The 16,791-nt window shown below is 39.7% G+C and overlaps 1 protein-coding gene across 1 annotated transcript in view; it reads right to left on the bottom strand.

The window, feature by feature from the left end:
• Nucleotides 1–516: 516 nt before the first annotated feature.
• Nucleotides 517–16,791, bottom strand: part of LOC113227330 (homer protein homolog 2) — a 73,450-nt gene continuing 57,175 nt past the window's right edge. Inside the window, exons 7-10 of the mRNA XM_026460223.1 lie at nt 8,172–8,338; nt 2,293–2,408; nt 1,430–1,546; nt 517–932 (exon numbers count right to left, since the gene is read on the bottom strand). Coding sequence (XP_026316008.1) covers nt 891–932; nt 1,430–1,546; nt 2,293–2,408; nt 8,172–8,338 — 442 coding nt within the window. The 3' untranslated portion in view covers nt 517–890. The remainder of the gene's footprint in view (nt 933–1,429; nt 1,547–2,292; nt 2,409–8,171; nt 8,339–16,791) is intronic.

The following is a 16,791-nucleotide window of genomic DNA, read 5'->3' as shown; positions in this document are numbered from 1 at the left end:
AGTGCACGGTCTAAGATACTAATGACGTCACGGGTTCTTTTGCGCGGAATTCATTTTTTAAATTGCATAGAAACATGGTTTTAGGGATTTCAAAAGCTTTTTTAAATAACTTTAAAAGTGGTCCGACTCCCTATTCATAACGATATCTCTGGTGACACGCGATACGAATATCAATTAAATTATGCCAATATTAAGTTACATAATAACTTTACGCATACTTATAAATCCGTACACGAACACTTATTCGAATTCATAAAATAAATATTTGAATATTTATAGTGCGCAAAATAATTATGCCACATAATATGATATACATATGTATATGCAGAGAGTATCATTTAAAGTAGCTGCTATCTTGTAGAGGTTTCAAACGGGTTAGCATTTCACATGTATTTGTATAAACATTGATATAATTCCTCTTTGGCATAAATTATACTGCAATAAGTAACAATGAACACCAATATTATCCGCCATTTTTGTCCGTCGCAGCCATTGACTTTATAATTGTAAGTCAATGGTCGCAGCGCTCCGATCGATTCTCTATGACGCAAGAGTCACAGCACGATCAGATTTTTTTTCTAAAAGATTGCAAATCTATTCATACCAAATATGTTAAAAATAATTTAAAAAAACTCATGCACCTTGCGAAATACCGAGAGCACTTTTCATTTTTTCGCCTTTACCGTTACATAGGTTGGCTCTTCGCCCGCCGCCGCCCCGACGCCCTGGCCGCGCTCAGCACGATCACCCCGCTCGCTTCGATCGCTTCGTTCGTTCCGCTCGTTTCGTTCAGACTTGTCGCGCAGCAGCAATGGCAGGGTGTTGGTGGGGGTGCGCCGGTCTTTTCGGATGCTAGCGTATATAGGCGGCGGCTGCACGAACGCGTTGTTTCATGTTTGCAATGCTGTGTTTATCTCGCGGTGAATCGTTGTCTGTGGAAGTGAAGCGAAGATTGCGGATCAACTCCTTTTTTTGAAGTCAGTTAAAAGGCGTAATGCATTAGTTCAGGATATGGTAGTGTAAGTTCAGAAGGTTTTGTGGCAAAAAACTTTTCTAAATTAATATTGACTAATAATAATAACATTAGTGCAAACCGCCCTATTTTTAACCGACTTCAAAAAAAGCTGGAGGTTCTCAATTCGTCTGTATGTTTTTATTTGTATGTATGTTACGCGATAACGCCGTCATTTGTGAACCAATTTTGATGATTCTTTTTTTGTTGGAAAGAAGGTACCTCAGATGTGGTCCCATTTAAATTTCAAGAAAATATTCCACCTCTAAACGTGGCAAACTAGGGGCCCAATGACTTTTGAGGTTGGTTTTTTTAACCGGGGGTTAGGTTATTCACTATACTTACAAAGTATATATGCTTTATACTTGAGACATACTTGTGACATGTGATCAACTAGGTGAAACCTTATTTACTCACCAGCTCGTCAATCTGCCTGGCCAGCTGATCGTTAAGCGCCTGGACCACCTGCCGCTGCCCATCCTGCGCGGCAAGTGCTAGCTCCAGCTGGCTCTGGGCCAGTTTCGCTTCTGCATCCTGTGATTATATTTTCATCACACTTACACGTACTATTACACAATATGTTTGAGTATACATAAGAGCAGTCTCCAGAAATACGTTACAACAAAAATATGGCGGCTGAAAAAAAAAATTAAACACTAACGGATGACGTTAAAATGATTTTAATCGAATAATTGAACTTAAAAAAAAATAGATAAATAGATAAGTCGACTCATCCGAAGAACAAAGTCGGACGTGACTATATAGCGAAAAGGGAATAAGTACGTTACGAGAATAATTTCGTTATTCAAACTATGGCTTACGTAAAGGTGTTTTGAAAATTTATATCTCTTATTTCGTTTCGGAAATATAAAATCGAATAACGGTCAATCTGACATCCACATCGATGAAAATCGAACGAAATGTACTATGTCCTGAGAACAAGTAGTTTGCACATAGATCTTTGTTCTACGGGTGAGTCGAAATTATTTATTCACTTCCATGACAAAAAACAAACGAGAGACGAACAAGCACCCGGGTCTTTATATCTTTATAATCCGGCGCTTTATTAACCGGGTTCAAAACGGGTTAAAAGCCATTGCGCCCGAAATCGAGTACAAAAACTAAGTATTTACAACCAAATCTTTGTTGTAAATTGAGTTTTGGTCAAATTTACTTTCTGATCTAGGCGATTTTTATTTGCCTTTATAATGCATCGATCTTTTTCTATTGGACCTCGGAGGTCGTCAAAAGGGTAAGAAAAAGAGGGTAAGTTACGTCACCTGTTCACTCTTCCGGGACTTGGTGATCTGTGCCAGTTCTTCGTTTTTCTGAGCGAGTTCCGCCTCGAGCTGTGCCACGCGCTGCCTCAACTGTTCTACCTCGTTGGCGTCGCCTCCTGGAACATAAAGCAATTTATTTAATTCAACTGTTGATATTTTTTTTTTACAGAACAATAAATACAGTAGAAGTGGTTAGCGTCGGGCCTGGTAGGTCTCGAAAGTATGGTTGTGTCATTTTTCACGCAAATTCTCTAAAATCGCAGAAAAATGCTTTCTTTGTTAAAAGTATTACCCACAGTAGTATTTCAAATCATCGTTCAAATTTTCTGTTTATCGAATTGATTCAGATGTAAATTTTTCGTCGTAGTCTAGCCACTGCCCGCAAGATGGCCGCACGTTGAATAAAATTTCTATATAAAATCAAAACGTCGCGTCGTAACTTGCAATAAAGGTGTTAAACTTTCAACGATGTAGCGATTGAGTAAAGTTTAAATCATATTAATAAAACAGAATTTGTTAAAACTTTTTAAATTAGAAACTGTGACCAATCATTATCAAGATTTCGTAGTATTTATCAATTGTTTGTATGCGTTTTGGCGACAGCGGTTCCGACAATAATCGAGGCTTAAGCCACATCCATTGTTTTTACTTCCGTGATTTTTTAAAATATTACATGCCAAATAGTCACTCCAATTAACTCGTCTTTAAGTAAAGAATTCCTTGTATTATAAGTGCCAGAGCCACGAAATTCTCTTTGGAACACTATTAACACAGAACACTCAAACCAAAATCAATTAAGAAGAATTCATTCCCCAAATTGGTCCTACACATGTCAAGTTCAATATCAAGCAAGGTTACTAAAGTTCAAAATTAAAACACTCGCTTAAAATGTTATCTAAACAGAAATTTCATTGCAATTCAACCATGTAATTACTACTTCAATTCTTACAGCCTTAGTAATAAAAAACAACTAAACATCCCTTTAAACAATATTTAGTTAAGCATTACTTAAGATTTTAAGCACAATTTAACTTTCTATTAAGTATAAAAAAAAATAATTAAAAACTGCTTAGTTAAGTAAAAGAAAAAATAATTACCATGGCATTAGAAGATTAAACCATTAAAAATAGATATAGAAAGCCAAAAAACAGAAAAAAAAAATTGCGGTCAGATGGCTGTCATTTGACATTTAGAGCGAAAATCTGAAAATTGAATCAAAGACAAATACTAACCAACTCATTGTCTATCTTTAACATTTGTGTTTGGAAAAACGATATAATTTCCCAAATTCATGTTCATTTAACTGGTGCAGTGGATGGTATCGTTTCTTTGTCTTTGAGCGCCTCCGTCTAAAGTAGGCTTTGTGCCGACTGGATAGCGACCACAGTACACACGGCGGAAAACACTCCACAGTGAAACGCTTTTGCGAATCACGTTCAGGGATCAGTTGGTGTATATCCAGTGCACGTGGAGTTTTCGGCGCGGTATCTGGGAGGACTGAGGCGGATATTCGCCTTGTCACTTGTTGAGGGATATCTAGTTGACCTGCCGGCCAGGGAGACCCGTAGAAACGGTTGTCCGCTGGCCGCCCGCGGTACAGTACAGGGGCCCAATAGGGACTAACTACCCCTAGAGGCTGCCCCACCATGCCGCGCATAATCTTGGGGTAGGTCGTCGTGCCGGTTAGTGACCGGAATTTGGGGTCCCGGCGGCATATCCCGGGGGGGTACGGGGGCCCTTCCGTTCGGCGGGTCAGCCGGCTATCCTTCAAAAGATCAACGAAAAGATCAACGGCATGTATTGCAGTTCCCCTCATTTTTCTTCTTCGGTGCAGTGCCGAAGGCTTCATCTCTTCACACTACCGTCCTTCTTACCCACCATGACAGCGCAACATAAGAATGCAGATCGTTCAGCGGTGCCTAATCCCCCCACCGCATTTATTATTGAGTTCGCTAACATCCGCGGACTCCACTCCAACCTCAAAGCTGTCCACCATCACCTCGAGACAGCCCGGCCTGCCCTGCTTTTCCTGACGGAGACGCAGATTCGCCGTCCGAATGATATGAGTTACTTGAACTACCCCGGCTACTCGCTTGAGGAAAACTTTCAGGCCAAAGCCGGGGTATGTGTATATATTCGTTCGGATGTGTGCTGTCGCCGTCTGCGCTGCCTGGAGGACCCCTCCTTTTCCACTATGTGGGTGCTCGTAGAATCTAGTTGTTCAGCTAGAGTCTTCGCGTGCTTATATAGATCCCACAGCGGGGATGCGGAGACAACTAGGCTCTTTGACCAACTGAGCCAGGCGACTCTTGACGCGCAGGCGCAGTTCCCATCTGCGGAGATGGTCATGTTGGGGGACTTTAATGCTCACCATGAATCATGGTTAAGTTCCCTCAAGACTGACCATGCAGGAAGAACTGCCCACGCTTTCGCTCTCACGCATGACTTGACCCAACTGGTAACCCAGCCCACCCGGGTTCCAGACATATCGGATCATGCACCCTCTTTGCTTGACCTTCTGCTCGCGAGTCACCCTACCTACTATACAGTATCAGTCAGCGCCCCCCTGGGAAGTTCTGATCACTGTTTGGTTGGGTGTAAGGTTTCCCAAATGCCTCCAACTAAGCTGAAGGAGGTCACTCGTCGCATTTGGCACTACTCGTCGGCGGATTGGGATGGTATGCGCGACTACTTTGCGTCCATCCCTTGGTTGCAGCACTGCTTTGCGGGAAAGGATGCCTCAGCAGCTGCCGATGCTGTTGTCGATGAGATTGGAACGGCTATGAATTACTACATACCGTCTTCCAGTGTCATCGCCAATCGCAGAGGACGCCCTTGGTTCAATCGCGAATGCATGGACGCTGTTAGTGAGAAACAGGCTGCATATCGTGGTTGGATCAAGGGTCGTGTAACAAAGGATCCCAACCTTGCGTCCCTTAAAGCAGCCTATAACAAAGCAACCAAGTCTTGCAGGAGGGCTTACATAAGAGCGGATGCCCAGCGCGTTTCACGGATTGGCCAGAAGCTGGTAGCCCATCCCACCGGTAGCCGTGCCTACTGGAGCCTGGCCAAAGCCGTGCAGTCCAATTTTTGTCGTTCGTCGCTGCCGCCTTTGAGGTATCCCAATGGATTTTTGGCCTATGGCCCCGAAGAGAAAGCCAATTTATTGGCCGACCTTTTTGGGGCTAACTCACGCATTCACGACCAAGATGCGCAACCGCCGTCAATTCCCCACTGCGGAGTCACAATGCCTGATATAGTTATCAGGCAATGTGATGTCCGCAAGGAACTGCAGACTCTTGACGTGCGGAAAGCCTATGGTCCAGATGGGATACCTCCTATCGTCCTTAAAAGGTGTGCGGCGGAGATGTCTCCCGTACTGACGCGCTTATACCGCCTCTCATACCAATCTGGTAACGTGCCCCTAGCTTGGAGGGAGGCCAACGTGCAACCTATCCCCAAGAAAGGAGATCGGTCTGATCCGACAAACTATCGCCCAATAGCTGTCACTTCAGTGCTCTGCAAAGTGATGGAGCGGATTCTAAATATCCAGATAATCCGGCACCTGAAACGTCACTCCATTCTTAATGATCGACAGTACGGGTTTCGGCCGAACCGATCAACGGGTGACGTTCTAGCGTATCTAATGCATCTCTGGGGTGAAGCTATCGACAAACAGGGCGAAACCTTAGCGATAAGTCTGGATATTGCTAAGGCCTTTGATCGGGTCTGGCACCGTGGTCTCCTCTCCAAGCTTCCGGCATATGGTCTTCCCGGCCGCCTTTGTGAGTGGATCTCCGGCTTTCTGCGCGAGCGAAGATTGCGTGTCCTTGTTGACGGAGGCACTTCGCAGCTCGTGACAGTTAATGCTGGGGTGCCACAGGGCTCCGTGCTGTCGCCCACGCTGTTCCTTCTGCATATCAATGACTTGTTGCCTTTTGGCAACATTCATTGCTATGCAGATGATAGCACAGTGCACGGTTGCTATTATAAGCAACCGTCAAGCAGCCGGGAGGACCCTGAGAGAAACCGGGAAAAACTTGTCGCTGAGCTCAACCATGTTTTGGAACATATATCGTCGTGGGGCTCCCGAAACTTGGTTGAGTTCAACGCCAAGAAAACCCAGGTATGCGCGTTCAGTTCCAAAAAATCCCCATTCCTTCCACTTCCCCATCTTCAGGGTACAACGCTGACGCTGCAGGACAAGCTCAGCCTGCTGGGGATGAGCATCCGGAAGGACATGAGCAACAAAGACTATATAGAGAGCGTCATCTGTACCGCGTCGCGCAAGCTTGGCATCCTGAACAAGGTGCACCGATTTTTTACTCCAGAGCTGCGATACCTGTTGTATAAAGCTCAGGTCCGAAGCAGCATGGAGTACTGTTCGCACCTTTGGGACGGCTCTGCCAAGTACTTGCTCGATGCCCTAGATGGACTGCAGCGCTACGCCTTCCGTGTTGTCAACAATCCTCATGTAACTGAGCATGCGGAGTCGTTACAGCTTCGCAGAGATATAGCGTCTCTTAGCGTATTCTATCGCCTGTACCACGGTGAGTGCTCTGAAGAGTTATTCAACCTTATCCCTTCCTCTCCTTTCCATCAGCGGACCACCCGTGCCGGACTGCGTTGCCACAGTTGGACGGTCAGTTTAATACCGTCCCGCACTAAAAAGTTTGGCAATTCGTTCTTATGCCGAACCATCAAATTGTGGAACCAACTCCCGGCGCATGTATTCCCTCCCCTCTATAACATCGGGTCCTTCAAACGTAGTGTGAAGAAGCATTTGGCCAGACCGGCAAAATGATAGTGACGGAGTGAAGATATTTGTGTTTTCCATCCGTTACTCTCATCTCTGGACTGTATTCGCACTTTCCATCAGGCGCGGTGCAGTCATTTTGCCGAGTCACAATAAAAAAAAAAAAAAAAAAAAAAAAGTACCGCAAATCTGCTAAAATTTTCGGCGTAATATTTTCCATTTTTCACAATTCAAGTAAAAATTATCTCACAGTAAAAATAAAAACAAATCTGCTTAACTCATTGACGTTTTCTAACCTAGTAACGGCTGATTAATGTCAGCCATCTTGATAGTTAGCGAGTGAAACAAGTTTCCTAGAGTGTTTAAGTTGACAGCTATTTAAACAATAAATTAATCAATCATATGCCTCGAATCAATGTTTATAGGTAAGAATTTTTTAAAACACTGTTTAAAGTTAAATAGTGTTTATAAGTAAGGCTGTTATTGTTGAGAATTTCTTATAATTGATTATAATTATTTTCTGTATAAAAATTCAGTACTTTTTTTTACAATCCATGATGGCTGTGTGCATCTTTGCTTTTTACAATATTTTATTTCGAGTTGTATTATTATCTATAGAAGAATGGCCATCTGTTGACAAATAAAAACCCGCCATATGCAAAATCCATAATTGTTATATTGTGAACCTTATTTATTCATACAAGAAATAAACATTGTATTTATTTCCTCGCAAATATGATAAAAAACATCATATGTGTCACGGACGGTATATAAATACAAAAAACTCGAGTTAATAAAGCCCTCAGCCTTCGACTTCGGGCTTCTAATAGACACTCGTTAATTTTCCGTCTGAACTTGCACTTGCTACCTCATCTATTTCTGCCATCAAGCCACGATGTAAGCATTAGTGGTGTCTCAAGGTGACAGGCGCAGTGGCAGTGCCCCTCAGATCCTTGCGATTTAAAGCTCTGAGTGGTACTGCATCTATCATATGGACACGCCTGTTGCTGACCACCATGCACGAATTGTTCGTCCCGTCGCTTGGTATCATAAACAGAATCGTTATTTCCGCGTTTTTCCGATATTTTATGTTTACTCACTACATCTGTAAGATTAATTTTACCTTTCCCAGCATATTGCCTTGCACGAGCCACCTCTTCCCTGTATTGATGCAGCTGCCGTTTCCACTCGTCGACGTTCGCGGTGCTCTCTTGCAATGCGGCAGTCAGTCGTAGGTTGTTGCTTTTCAACGTTGCCAGCTCTACCTCCCATTTCTTAGCATTTGCCGAGCTGTTAGTAAAATATAAATCATCAATTAATGATGGAGTTCTAATATCTCTAACTTACACAGCCGCGAAGGATAATTTTATATAGCATAAGCATCAATTAGATACGATACGGTAGCGGGAATTCCCGAGACTACGCGAGAATTCTCCGAAAGACGTGCAACCTGTTTTAGCTAGTATCTAGTTTGTTGTTTTGTTGTTGTTGTCGTATCTAGTTGTAGGGCAGGAGAAAAGATGTGTCATGGTATGAGACACCATACAGGCATGCGCTCTCCGAGCTACAAGCCCCACCCAAGCAAACTCTCCTTGCTTCGGCCGACTTAGAGACTTCCAAGTTTTCATGCCCAGGAGGGAGAAGCTCCTACAGCGCGATGAATGATGCCGTGGGGTATCTCTCCTTTCAAAGATTTATTCGGGCTTGGTTAGTTTACCAGTCTAGAGGGTAGGTATACTTCTTTAATAAAGCTATGGCGACTCTATAGCCTCTGGATTACTTGCACGTGGTGATGTAATGGGTGTCGCGGGTCAGTCTCTTTTCTTAAGCGTTCCAGGGAGCTATCCACGTCCCTACGAACGTCGGGAAGTATTTGTACTTCCCGATATATGCTTATATATTAAAGTATATAAGCATAAAGTTAATAATGTTACAGTTACTAAAATTCATTTCCATTTTGTTCCGCGGTATATAAATTGGGCCTTAAGCTCTACGTTCGATTGATTTGCAACAAACACGTCATCTGTAACTTCGTGCAGATGTCTAGCGTCTATTTCAAAAATTTAACTTAATGTCAGTCAATTTTGATTATGGAAAATTTGTTAAAAAATCTCATTTATTCTCGTTGTCCGTTCAAGTGTCAAGAACCTACATTCAACACAAATTATGTATTGTTTTGTAATTTATGATAAGAATTGTTAATGATTTATAATTGGTACAATAAAGCCACATGCAGTGACGGATTTGCAGTCTTGGTCGCCCTGGGTCCCAGGCCTTGAAGTCAGTATCAGCCCCTTTCTCAGGACTCAATCATATACTGGAAGACAACATAGTTTTACATTTATGGAAATCATGTCAAAAATTTAGTTGATTATAATAGCTGCTAGTTTTTAATATTTTTGGAAGTTTCAGATTTAAATAAAACATTTAAAATGGTGTTAAGTTTTTTTATCAGTGAATTTTTTGTCACGATTGGCCGTCTCTAAAATCTGACCGCCCTAGGCCCGGAACTACTGGGCCTTAGGGCAAATCCGTCACTGGCCACATGTAAGTCAAAAGGCTTTCATCACATGTAAGTAGCAGTAGAGCTCCTTGTGCGAGAGTTAGTCCAGGGAAGTACTTAAACCTTACCCATTTCTGCCGACAAGCAGTAATGTTAGCATTACTGTTCGTGCAATCCCATTTGCATGTTCAATAAGCTCTTTAATCAGACTTGACCAGCGCGTTTCTCGTTTGCAACAGCTATTCTTATTACATAGTTATAGTGCGTTTTACTGACTTGTAGTTAACACGGTTACTGAGATTCGAAACCATTTCCCAATCGTGCGTTATTGGTGTTTAATTGGGTTGTGTTTCGGTAGTAAATAAGGCTATGCATATACTGAGTTTTCAGACGATACAGCTGCGATTTTTTTATTACGAAATTGTACATAGCATAATGAACTTTGTGTCAATTGTGTAACTTACAAACTAGATACGATACGAGAGCTCATAGTTTCCCAAAGTGGTCCCCCCAGTGGGCGATGAAGAGTCCTTGGGGGCGGGTTTTTTTTCCAAATTATTTTTTGTGTATTAATATAAAAAATATGTGTTTGAGACGGTTAGTCAAAAAGTTTGGGAACATATAGCTGCAGTAATTCCCGAGACTGCCGGAGAATTCTCCTAACCTGGAGGTCTACTCCCGTACACCGTCCAACTTCCATCCGAAACAATAATCTCAAATAAGTAATACTTGACCAAATGTCAATTACGAAACTTCATTCGCAACATACTTCTTTTAATTTGGTCGAGTGTGTTGTTATTTGACAGTAAATGTATCGGACGGATGTAAACGAAAAACGGGAATAGACACCCCTGTTTTTTGGCTCGTATCTAATTTGTACGTTACACAATATACAGACATAAATTCATTACGCTCTAGGTTACCTTTTTATTCTCTGGCTATGTTTATAAAAAGTACAAAAAAGGCAATTTGAACCTGACGAATATTCGGTGAACGAGAAAACTGTAATATTAAAATACATTGCAATTTAATAGGTTAACAATGCAATCGTCAATTTCCGTAAAACTCGAATAGCTCCGAAGCTAAGTGCTATACGTGCGGTTAAATACAGTATCAGTGCATTCATTCACCCTAATTAATTTACATAAAACCAATTTAATTCAAGGAAATCAACGCAAATCTTCACGCTTAATGCATTACACTCACCGGTACATTTAAAGGAAAAAAAAGGTGAGGATATAAAATAGTAACGTTAATGTGTAAAGAAATAGGAATTAGACAAAAAGTAGCGATTAAATTAGACAGCCTACTATTGAAAAAATCTCAATTAAGTAAAATGCATTTTTTTAGATTTTGTTGAAAAGCAGAAACGGTTGAGAATATAAAAATAACGGTTTTGAATATAAAAATTGTAACAGTGAAACATTGATAAAATTTTATAACTAAAAATCTCTTAAAATTACAAAATTTACAAGAAAACAAAAGCAACATCAAAACCTCGACAAACCTGCATGTAAAAAATAAAAATAAATGACAGTTGACAACTTTTTCGACAAGTTTTTTCTTCAGACAACAAATTACATTAGAACAACATCGTGATAATTGATGTCAAATGACCAGAGATGGGCAAGTGCCCTGGTTGACCCGGCGCGGCGATTTGTTAACACCTTGTTTAAATCTGATTAAAACCGATACCCAAAATCGCGGGCAAAAACTATTTACATCTAAATATGTGTTGTAAAACAAGTTTTGTTCAAATTGAATGACATAATTACAAAAGTTTATATAGTGCCTGACAAAAGACACACAAGTTCCTCTTTATAGTAAGTGTCCTCAAGTGTCTTTATAGTAAGTCTTTATAGTAAGTAGTCTTTATTATAATAATAATATTTATTTATTTAATTTCACTATTCTTCCGCTAAATGTGCCGGTGCGTGTAGTATATAATACTCGTAGAATGCACGTATTAAAACGATGTGTAACATGGACTGGGATAATGTACGTATGCAATTAAATATATTATGCATTGTTAAATTGCATACAATCTCAGTTTTGTAATATTGTACGAGCTTACTTATAGGGTTGCCATTACCGTGAATGCAGTAAACCTATGTAAAAATGTTTTTCACAGATCTGCCGCCTAATAACATCGGAGCGAAAAATGTTCGTCTATCCGATTCAATGTTTCCACAGTTTTCAAGTTCAAACTTTGTTAATAATAATAAGTAAATACGCAGAGCTCAAGGGTGAAGTGGCGAAAATTTGGCGACAAGACACGCCTTTTTTTATTATATCAAGTGACGAGACGAACAAGTCGTGACTCTGATGGTAAACTACACGCCAGTCCATAACAGTTGCAGTGCCACTCAGAGCTTTAAATCGCAATAGTTTGAGGGGCACTGAGCATGTCTCAGGGTGACGGGCGCAGTGGCAGTACCCCTCAGATCTTTGCAATTTAAAGCTCTGAGTGGCACTGCAACCGTCATAGATAAGCATGTCACTTACCACCAGACACGATTAGTTCGTTTCGTCGTTTGATATAAAAACGAAAGATATAAAAAATATGCATGCCACAGATGGGCACGGATGTCTTCGAAGCTATCCACCGCGTCAATAAAATCACAATTACTATTATAAAAGACGTTTCTTACACAATCGGTCGCAAATTCTATTACTCCAAAGTCATCCTTCATAATGTACGTGAACTATCGCTAAATACAACGTAAGGAAATCAACTTGCGATTATGCATTCTCTCTTTTTTAGAATTCCGCAGTAAAATTATGAACGCTTACAGTTACAACATGTCTGTATGTCACAGCTCTATTAAAATTGAAAAAAAAAAACTTGAAATTGTTGATTCCGGTTCAGACAAGTTATTAAAAGCACTGAAATATTTTATGTATTTTTATTCCAAATCTCGTACAAAATAAACCAACTTTCAGGCTTTGTACAGATCTCATGGTCACGGCTGACCATTACCCCTAAAAAGCCCAAATTGTAGTCTTATTTAAAAAATCGACTCATCTGTAGAACAGAGATCTATGTGTAAGAGTACTTGTTCTCAGGACATAGTACACTTCGTCCATTCTTCTTCGCTGTGGATGTCAGATCGACCGTTGTTCGATTTTATATTTCCGAAACGAAATAAGATACATAAATTCTCAAAGTACCTAAAGTATCTGAGTATCTAAAAGCCAAAGTATCTAAACCAAAGTATCTAAAGTACAAAGTATAGTAAGTAAGTAAGTAAGTAAGTAAGTAGTAGTAAGTATGTATGTAAAGACATAGGCCTTAGTTTGATTAACGAAAATATTCTCGTAACGTACTTATACTCTTTTCGCTACATAATCACGACTCTGTTCTTCGGATAAGTCGAAATACACGCTATTAGGTAACATCACAACAATACGATCATACATTTAAATTTAAGTTGTAGACATATATTTTAATGACAATTTTATCTTGTCTAGTCGAAACGTGTCATGCAACTATTACTATAAAATGTAGCTAGTTTCACCAAAAGGATGAGTCTGAAAAACAGCTCAAGCTAAGTCCATATTATTCTAAATAGTTGTTTTAATTAAGATAAAGAAGCTCTATTTTTTTTATAATTTCAAGTGACGGGACGAACAAGTCGTGGGCCTGATGGTAAGCTACACGCCTGTCTACAACAGTTGCAGTGCAACTCAAAGCTTTAAATGGCAAAGATCTGAGAGACACTACCACTGCGTCTGTCACCCTGAGACATAGTTGACACGTCCCATGGGCCTGTAATTTCACCAGCACCCTTACCCTTCAAAACCGGAACACAGTAATGCTGACATTACTGCTTGGCGGCAGAAATGGGTAAAGTGGCAACATAATTACCACCTACGACATAATTACCACCTACGACATAATTACAATTACAAGTAGAACTTGATAGATGTCGCTTTTTGAGAAGTTAAAGCGATGATTACAGACAAATTATACAACGGCTCCGAAACCCTATAATGGACATGTCCGACACGCTCTTTGCCGCTTGTAACACTTTCAATTGACACCGATAAATAAATAAATCAATGTGCTATTATTCACAAAAGCGAAAGTAAGAGACATGTGTTTGAACAGCCAATAGGATTTCATTATTTACTAAACATACTATTGGTTTGGTTTTTTATTATTATTAAACATGTCGTTGTTCTTCGTTTTAACTAATAATAGGCTTATTGTTCTGTTTGCTGAGTTGCCACGTCGGTTTCTAAGCTCTATGAACATGGAAAAGGCTAATAAACATTAATTTTTCCAAATAAAATAATAATTTTATCTTTGCCATATGACTCGCAAAGGTCGCTGAATTCCCTTCGCGTCCAGTACAACAACGTGTTCAGGATGATGTTGAGACTACCCCGGTACTGCAGTGCCTCTGCAATGTTTGCTCTATCCCATACAAGCTGCTATAATGCGGTTTTGCGGAGAAAGGTAGCTTCTTTGGTTAGTAGGCCCTGGGGTAGTGACAACAGCATTCTGAGAGTTGTTGCAAACGACCACAGAGCGCCTGTGCTGAGGCATCTCGTACGGACAATGATTCCGCACGAGATGCCTCGTAAGTACATGACATTTTAGTTTCTAAGTAAATTATAATTATGATCTCATACTAACAATAGTCTATAAGTTTGTTTCTTTATTTTTACTAACACCAATGGATCCTGTTATCTGAGAAATAAATAATTTGAATTTGAATTTGAATGTGACTATGACACGTTTAGTAGCAGTAGGGCTCCCAGTCAAAGTGTTCGTCCAAAGAAGTACAGCCACCTTACCTATTTCTGCCTCGTGTAGTAATGTGAGCATTAGTGGGTTCCGATTTTGAAGGGTGAGATTTCAGGCACATGGGACTTGTCAACTTATGTTACTTACAGGGTGACGGGCGCAATAGCAGTGCACCTCAGATCTTTGCGACTTAAAGTCCTAAGTACCACAGGAATTGTTGTGGACAGACGTGTTGCGTATCACCAGGCCCACGACTTGTACCCTCATTTGGTATTATACAAATAAAAATAAAAAATAAAAAAACGTGAAAAGTAATACCATCACAAAACTAGATTCTCGAGTTTTCAATTTAAACGTATTTTCAGGTGCGGTTGTCTTTAGTAGAAATTTGGTATACATGTTTAATTATTTTTTTATCATATAAAACGTTTCTAGAAACGTTTAAAATACAAAAAAATTTCTAATCGCATTTTGAACCATTATGCGAACTGTGTCCAAACAATACATAATTATGTTCAATTTGCTAACAGAAAAGCATTATATAATATTTAAGTAACTTGCAGTTAGGTGGTATTTTGTATTATCTGTTTGGATTCTATTAAGTTTTTTTTTTTAACTTCTTATTGAATGACTGATTAGGCTATTGTTGTATTCTCTTGTGTTATTATAGTGTTATTTTCTTATATTCATATGTGTGAGCTTTCCATTGGCATGTGTTAGGTCATATTGAAATTAACTTTGTTAGTAGCTATAAGCTCACCTAATAAAATACAACAAAAAGAAAATGGAGTTAAAAATAATTATTATTGTAATTTTAATGGTCATATCGCGAATGTCGACTTTTTCGTTTTGTGACGGTATTATTTCAAGGTGCGATATATAAGAATGAATGTTTGTGTGTTTGTCTCGTATGCGTTCCATTATTATTAATCCAATTGCGATAAAACTCGCAAGTTGTCCACTGCCAGCCACGGGTATCCCCTAGAGGTTATGCCATCTTTTGCAGAGCAAAAAGACAAACAATTCTTTTTAATAAAAAATATTCTGGTTTTGATTTCCATTCATCATCATCAACTTCATGTATAATAGAACGTAGTCTCACTTGTCACGGATCTCTTCTGAGGGGGAAGATTAGGACCATAGTCCGCCACGCTAATATTGCGTCAGCTAGTTGGGGATTTCATATATTTTAACCTACCAGAAGTCCGAAATTACATTTGTCCGAATTTTTATAAACCCGAATAAAATTTTCCGAGGTAAACGTTGTTTAAAGGAATATTACAAAACAAACCTAACCTAATCTTTTTTCTTTTCTTTTTTTTCGACAAGTCACCCTGAAAGAATTACGATTTCGTTATAAATTGGCCAATATAATTTCACTACCAAAGGGCTGTACATCTTTTTCGACATCCAGGTTTCAACACTATGTTTTAATTTTACGTTCATTCTATCATATTGTTCGAAATTACGTACATACCTTGGCGTGAACAAAAGTCATTCAGACATAGAGGCCAGTCATCAATGATAGTAACAATAATTGCGTCAGTCTACATGCTTCAGAGAGTTAAATTGTTATGTTTTCTCCTAAATAACTTACCACATGCCATAACCAAAAGGGTTTTAATACATGCAGGAGAAAGGACATTATTAGATGATACAAGCCTGGTTATGGTTAATCTCCCTTATCTTGTCACTTATACGGCACAGTTCGTAAAATATAGGGTTGAAGAAAGAAAAAAAGAAGCGTCGGGACTTAAAAATTAAAATGTATAAAAAAAGAATTCACAAAACAAAATCAACAACAAATTATAAAAATATAAAACACAAGTAATTTACAAAAACAAAGACACGACCAGTATAAGGATACTGATACCAGCTGCAAAAACAAAATGGGTTCTAACTCAACATTGAACTCGAGATTGTCACACATCCTAATCTAATAAAACATATTCTGGTCTGTGTTTCAAGCGCTCAAGGTCGATTATCGGCACAGAAAATCTATTTAGTGCCTAATAAATTATATCGGATAAGAATAAAATAATCCTACTTCCTTATCGCAGTCCCAAGGAGGAACGGTGAGGGTGGAACCAAATTGTGAAGTTCCTACAAGACAGTAAAATTTTACAGATAATTCTTAGGTTTTGGCGATTGTTACGCAGAGGAAATGAAACTATTTTTTCGGACCTAAATAGCATACATTTGTTTTTTCAAACAAGCCAACATTACTCATCCCAGATGACTTTACCATCTCAGTCAGCCGTGACCTTGGGACCTGTAAAGGGCCCGAAACGTTTTGTTTGAAAAAACATATATACGCGATTTAGAGTGTTTACACATGGCAACTTTTAGCGGCAATGCAAACGCGCGTTCATGAAACGAGCGATTGCACTGCTACACTTCTACACGCGATTTATAGACTATTGCATCGATTCAAACACGCGACTGCATCGATGCAATCGCCTATAAATCCCAAGTGTAGCGAATCGC

The sequence above is a fragment of the Hyposmocoma kahamanoa genome, unplaced genomic scaffold, assembly GCF_003589595.1.
Source record: "Hyposmocoma kahamanoa isolate Upper Pololo Valley unplaced genomic scaffold, ASM358959v1 210, whole genome shotgun sequence".
NCBI lineage: Eukaryota > Metazoa > Arthropoda > Insecta > Lepidoptera > Cosmopterigidae > Hyposmocoma > Hyposmocoma kahamanoa.
Note: the sequence above shows the minus strand (reverse complement) of the source record. Positions and strands in the feature narration are given on the sequence as shown.